Consider the following 6,717-nt stretch of genomic DNA (forward strand, 5'->3'; position numbering starts at 1 on the left):
CCCAAGGCAGACGAAACTAGCAATAGCGCATTCCTGTTACTTTGTACATTGGAAACCACCACTTCTCTCTTCAACTGCTTTACAACACCAGGTCCTGCACGTTGCGTTACCAAAACAGAAAATCCCCAAACAATAAAAAAACTTCACACATCCAAAGAATCCCACATCAGCTTGGTTTTGATCTCAAAGACTAGACTGAACAGTTCTGTAGGTATTTCACTTTTCAGAGCCTCGGGGCCTACCTTGATCCTTAAAGCCATCAGTGTTACTTCCAGCATTGACTATTGTGGCATAGATCCGCTTAGCCATAGATCTCTTGGTCAAAAGAACAACCACAACAGCTTCAGAGCGACAATATCCATTTCCTGAAAGCAGAGAGAGAAGAATGAGTTGCTAATTCTGCCCTGCTTTGAAAAATGTTGAAAACCACCACACAGTAAGGTTGAACCATTCCTGAGCTACTGCTTACAACAGACCACTTTGAGAGTATGATGTATCAAAAAAAAAGAAAAAAAAGTCCTAGAAAGGCTCACTGCTCATTACAAACAATAATATAAAGTTTCCATCAAAAGGCAACTATATTTTCTCTCTGCAATGGCGGAGGAATAAACCACAGTTTCTTCCCGAGCATGCTACACAGATCAGGTCCAGGTATGTCCCAGGGTACGCACCTAGCAACACCTATGACGCCAGCTCTTTGCTGCATTACAAGAGTTGCTGTTCAGAGAGCGCACAATAAAGTCTCACACAACCTGACAATCCTTTGTACTAATGTCTTACCTGAAGCATCAAAAGATTTGCAGGCGCCATCAGGACTAAGCATACCCAGTTTCATGAACTGCACAGAAGTGTTGGGTTTCAGCAAAAGGTTGGCCCCTCCTACTAGGGCTGCACTGCACCGTCCATGACGGATTGCTTTATAAGCATTTTCCAGAGCAACGAGACTAGAGGAGCAGGCTGTATCAATAGTTAAACTTGGTCCTTAGGGAAAAAAAGAAAAAAGAAAAAGAAAAACCAAAAAAGATGGGGTTTACTGCATTTTTTTTTCCCCAGTAGAGTTGCTGTCCAAAGACTCCAGGATGGGATCACAGGCGAAACATATTCAAACAAATGTTAAGTAAGAGTTGCTTCAGAACATAACAGGAAATCCTGACACAACAGGAGACAAGAATCGCCATCTATGCCTGCTTACCAGGTAACAAGGGATGAGAAAGGTGGAAACATGTTTTAAAAGGCTTGGGTTTAAGGTGTGGGTTGTTTGCTTTTTTAAAATTCTATCTTTATCTAAATTAAAAAGAGATAGTGCAACTTCACCAGCAGGTCTCACCTACTTCCCCATTCTCACCAATAAAAGTCCCGCCCCCTCCCTGGTGCTACCCTTGCCATTACCTCTGCTGTGTTTGCTCTTCAGAGCAAACTCTACCCCCTCCATTCTCCTCAGTGCCACACATGGTTCAAGTCATGTCTATAACTTCAATCACATCATTGTGGTGGCTCTTCCACTTCTTCCACTATACTGTTCCAGTCAGTTTGTCTCTGAGGTAGCTGACATCTACATAGCTTGATACCAAATAACAGTCTAAAGGCCAGAAAAGACCTAGGCCTTTTATAAAGGCCTCCTGACATCACCTTTCAAATGAACGCCAGCTAGGCTTATCAGCAGCAATTGTGTTAAAGTCTTACAATGAGCCTTATCACACAGTTACAACACATTTTCTGCTTGTTATATGCCTCCTTACAATAGTTGCATGCTACTTTCTCAGTCCAATAGGCGCTTATGTTACATCACCACATCGACTCCACTCCTCTATAGAAACTAGGGCACAATCATGCTTAAATTTTAATTGCTGATCAGCATTGATAGGTTTGGAACACTCACCTGTTAGGTCATAGAAGTAGGAAATCCTGTTGGCAAGCATGGCACGTTGGGTGCCAGTCATACTGTATCCCAAAAGCTGTTCTGGATCTTGGCTAAAGGCTTCAGCAGCTTCTGACCCACTGACACCAATCCATACACCTGTGTCTGTGCCACGGAGCGTGGCTGGATTGATACCTATGGAGATATTGGAAGGTAGATCACAGTAGACCAACTTATAATGAAGGGCAAGCTGGGGAGATATCAGGTATGCTGGAAACAGTTCATGAAATACTACTTACTGTCCCTTTCTGGCACATCTGCAGAATTGTTCCCCCACCTATAGTTACCTTTTATCTGTTTCAGTTGCAGACCTTACAAGTCTTATTGCAGTTCATCAGAACTTTCTGTTTTGGTGAGAACACACTGTGCCCAGATGCAGCTTTTCAGCCTCACTGAGCATTGTTACAGTCTTGGGTAAAAAAAAGTGTATGGACTATGAAAGACATAAATGCTGAGCAGATAAACTAACAGTTGACTTCCAGTGCAGAGAAAAGGAGCAGACTGATGGGGAGAAAAATCACAGCACTTGGAACGTCATGTGAGCACATGAATATCTACCCCTAGCCCACATGTTCATGTTCAGACATGAAATTGATTAACACTAGGAATAAACTTTTCGGCTCAAGACAGCAGCAGTGATGGAAGACACACTTCCTGGGCAAATCTTCCATAGAAGGAGATCAAATGTCACAAATTTTCCATTAACCTGGCCAACAGACAGGAATACATCAGACCATCTGCCATTCTTTTAGACCAAGGATGAGAATTCTAACCAAGACGTGTTCCTTTTGCACTACAAATACGCCTTTAACGAAGGGATCTGTCATGGAATATCAGAGTAGAGCAGAACATACAAAACCTCTAGAACTGTTTAAGTGCTTCCGTCGTACCGGTTCTGTACCATGATGCAGGTAGAGATCTGCTGGCAGTCAGTACAGATTTTCTAGTTTGAGTTCCGGAGAAAACAGCTTTGTTCTAACTCCCATACCACTTCTTTGGTCTCCACTTTAATGCTATGGCTCTCTCTCGTTTAGAGATCTCGTCACAGAGCTGCTTGTCTGCAGCTGCTGCGCAGAGACAATACAGCACAATTCTCCCTCTTCAGTCATTCAGCTGCTTACCTCCATCCAAAATAGCTTCATAAGAAACTTCCAACAGCAAGCGAAGTTGAGGATCCATTGTTTGAGCTTGTTTGGGGTGAACCCCAAAAAAGGATGCATCAAATTTGCTTATGTCCTTGAGCTTTCCATTTCTCTTGGGCAGTCCATAAATTCCTGAGAAGAAAAATTCAACACTGAGTCACAGAAGACATCCATTTTGAAGGAGCTACCAGCTGAGACAAAGTACAGAACGACCACAGCTGATTCTCCATTACACATGAAACCTCACTCCCCTGTTGCAGTACCCACAGTGCTGCATGAATATCTACCTACCCATCTCTCCGAATCTCATTTGGAAATGAGAACACTGCTTTAAGAAAAACAATTGTCATTTTTAAGACTCTCATGGATATGGCAGCAAAAGACATCTATCTAGTTTAAGCACTTTTGCTTTGGAAACTTGTACCAAGCACATAAACAGAGTCCAAATCAGTGGTTCCAGTCAGTCACCGGTTAGAAGAAAAACAAACTTTTAACTTCTGCAAATCACTACTTTAAATTGGATAGACATGTGCCAAACACTTCAGAAAGACAACCAAACAGAAAAGACCATTGTAAAAAGCCACAAAGCACAGGACTGGAGTCACCATGCTACTTCTGGACAGAACCAGGGGGAATGGTTTCAAGTTGCAACAGGGCAAGCTTAGGCTGGACATTAGGAAGAAATTCTTCACATTACGAAGAAATTCTTCACAGAAAGAGTGGTCAGACACTGGAACAGACTGCCTAGGGAGGGGGTTGAGTCGCCATCCCTGGATGTGTTCAAGTGTCGTTTAGATGTGGTGTTGGGTGATATGGTTTAGGGGTGACCTTGTAGTGCAGGGTTAAGGGTTGGACTCGATGATCCCAAGGGTCTTTTTCCAACCTGAATTGTTCTATGATTCCATGACTCATGAAAATGTCAGAGCCACCTTATTGCCACAGTTATCAACAGCAAGTATGGGATTCATGTTGCCTAGTTGCTCTGTCAGAGTGTTGTTTTATTTGGAAGCAAGCTAGGCATTATTTATAAGCTACTACTGCATGGGGAATGACATTATAAAATGGATTGCAAGAGGCCTTCACAGAAGTGTTCTATTGCTGAATTTCTTGATGACAGATCAGAATTAAATTCAGAAGCTCTAGCAGGGATTGCACCTGATAAATCCTTTCCTTTCATAGGATAATTCCTCTAAAACACTCAGAACTCAGGGCTCCAAAAGGAGACACAATAAGCACTCACCTGGTTTCCACCGCCGATCATCCTCTGTGACCATATCAACTCCATTAAGTAGGTTCTCCCAAAACTCTTGCAAGTTGTCCGATTCTGGCAGCCTTCCTGCTATGCCTGTAATGACCACGTCCTCCATCTCTTTAACTTCTCCCTGTTGCTGAAATCCACAAAGCAGTAAGACTAGTAAGATTTCACAGAAAAAGAGAGTATGTGTCTCTTGTCTTCCAGATATATTGTGATAAACAAGTGTATTTGCAGGAGAAACACCCACACAGGAATTGCCCATGGAGTCTATCAAGAAAAGATGTCCCATCTAATCAAATGGACCGTAAGATCGATGGGGTCAATGAGGATGAGAACTGATCCTGAAGGAGTGTCGGGCTCTGAGAACCACCAGTTTCTGCAGGACAACTAGAAAATGAACAGGTTAGCTCTACTAAATGCAGAGCCTCTGTGAAGTCAGCAGAGAAGAAAGATTAACATGCTGGAGCAGAGGTGGGTGGAGAAATTATGAAATACATATAGTAAAATACATAATTACAAGGCAAACCTAACAAGCAGCAAAACAAGTTCTACAATCATTCCAAAGTTAAATGCTAACTTAAGAATCAATAATCAGAAAGTTTGTTGGAGGGGGAGAAAAAAAACCAACAAAGTCAGACAAATCAAACACACCCACACACAAAACACCCCCCAAAACACACACACAAGAGAAAAAGCACATAAAAGCACAAAAATTACAGTACAACAAGAAGCAGGCTTTACATATGAAGTGTTTCCCAATCAGACCCTGCACTGCCACATGTTTAGAGGACTGGGAAACAGAGTACATGTGATAAAAGAGTGCTCCTTTAAAATAAGAGTTGGCAGAACAGATCTGGATTCCCAATGGGATGAAAAACCTTAGCTCTTGTCCCAAGAAATATGCATTCTAAGACCCCAACCTCAAACACCACAAAAGAGCATCATGCTGCATAATGCAGTATGGCAACCTGTCTATACATCACCAAATGACAGCTCACATATTACAGTTAACACACTCGTTTTCTAATACACTAAAAATACATTAACAAATAAAATAAGCTGAGAGAAGGCAAGTTAACCAGCCAGTTAAGTTCAAATTATAGTCTGTAGATCCTAAGTAGGCAAGTTAAAGGAGGGGGGACAAAACATATACATACACATACATATAAAAGTAACATATATATATGTACATATATAAAAATAAATAAAAGAGGTAGTAAGCATTCACAGTACTTCCTTAAATAATCCTGCTATTAAGCAGACAGACAATATTCTTCGGACTTAGCGTGTGGGAATTTTAACAAGTAAAAACCACAAAGAAAACTGGGTATTCAGATAGTCTGCCTCAATAACTTTGAAGGAAAGACTTTGCTACGGAAGACCTAAAGTCTGACTTCCATCACAGATGATACTCTATAGTGTGACCTTCCTGAAGCGTCGCTGGCGCTCGATCATAGGCTAATGTGACATCAAGGTCCAATCCACAGGGAATAAGGTTAAGAAGATATAACAGGAGTGGAGAAAGGAACTGGCGCCAATAAGTCATAGAATCATAGAATGGCCTAGGTTGGAAGGGACCTCAGAGACCATCTAGCCCAACCTCCCTGCGATGGGCAGGGACTCCCTGAACTCGACCAGGTTGCTCACGGCCTCATCCAGCCTGGCCTTGAACATCTCCAGGAAGAGGGCAGCCACAACTTCTCTGGATCATTTATTCCAGAGCCTTGAAAACAGCACTAGCGGGTACTCTCAGATGAGCACTTCATAGCTGTTTTTCCAGCCCCAAGATATTTCACTTAAGCATGGTTTTGAAGCCCCTTTCAGCAGTTCCTGATGCTTTTAAGCAAGGCACAGGCCTCTCTTTCATTCCCACGCTGCTCAGCCATAACGTTTTGCTGTGGCTGAAAGAGGCTGCGCAGAGGAAAAGCCAAGCCCTCTGGTTAGCTGAGGTGCACCCCAGCCAGAACACACCAGCACAGAGGCTCCTTGATTTCTTTTACCCTTCTTTTCTTCAGCAGTTATCTGGATTCAGATCTGTGCAGTAACTGTGGAATTATGCAACGTGAAACACCGAAGCAGGAGAGATGATTACCTCATCCAGTCCATCCCTCCTGGGATCAGAAACAGAAGTGCTCCCGAAAGGATATCTTGGATTTCTCAGTCCTATGCTAAACACGCAGAGAACAGAAGATTCATTCCATTCTGGTTGTTCATTTAAAAAAGAAAACACTATGGGCCAAACGCACAAGGCCCGTACTAAGGCATCATTCCCTAAAACTGAAGTTGGTAGCAACAGGCCTCAGTAATAGGGCTCTCAGTTTTCCCATCCACATAAGTCTGGTAAGTCAGTTTTATTAATGGCATCACCACTGTACCTGCGAAATCCAACCAGGGGCCACAAC

The 6,717-nt window shown here is 42.6% G+C and overlaps 1 protein-coding gene across 1 annotated transcript in view; it reads right to left on the reverse strand.

The window, feature by feature from the left end:
- The window catches only part of FASN (fatty acid synthase), a 35,617-nt gene extending 31,170 nt beyond the window's left edge, over window positions 1–4,447 (reverse strand). The window contains exons 1-5 of the mRNA XM_009872527.1: window positions 4,301–4,447; window positions 3,040–3,192; window positions 1,880–2,053; window positions 781–981; window positions 243–365 (exon numbers count right to left, since the gene is read on the reverse strand). Of these exons, the coding sequence (XP_009870829.1) occupies window positions 243–365; window positions 781–981; window positions 1,880–2,053; window positions 3,040–3,192; window positions 4,301–4,427 (778 nt within the window). The 5' untranslated portion in view covers window positions 4,428–4,447. The remainder of the gene's footprint in view (window positions 1–242; window positions 366–780; window positions 982–1,879; window positions 2,054–3,039; window positions 3,193–4,300) is intronic.
- Window positions 4,448–6,717: the final 2,270 nt, after the last annotated feature.

The sequence above is a fragment of the Apaloderma vittatum genome, unplaced genomic scaffold (genome assembly GCF_000703405.1).
Source record: "Apaloderma vittatum isolate BGI_N311 unplaced genomic scaffold, ASM70340v1 scaffold9687, whole genome shotgun sequence".
NCBI lineage: Eukaryota > Metazoa > Chordata > Aves > Trogoniformes > Trogonidae > Apaloderma > Apaloderma vittatum.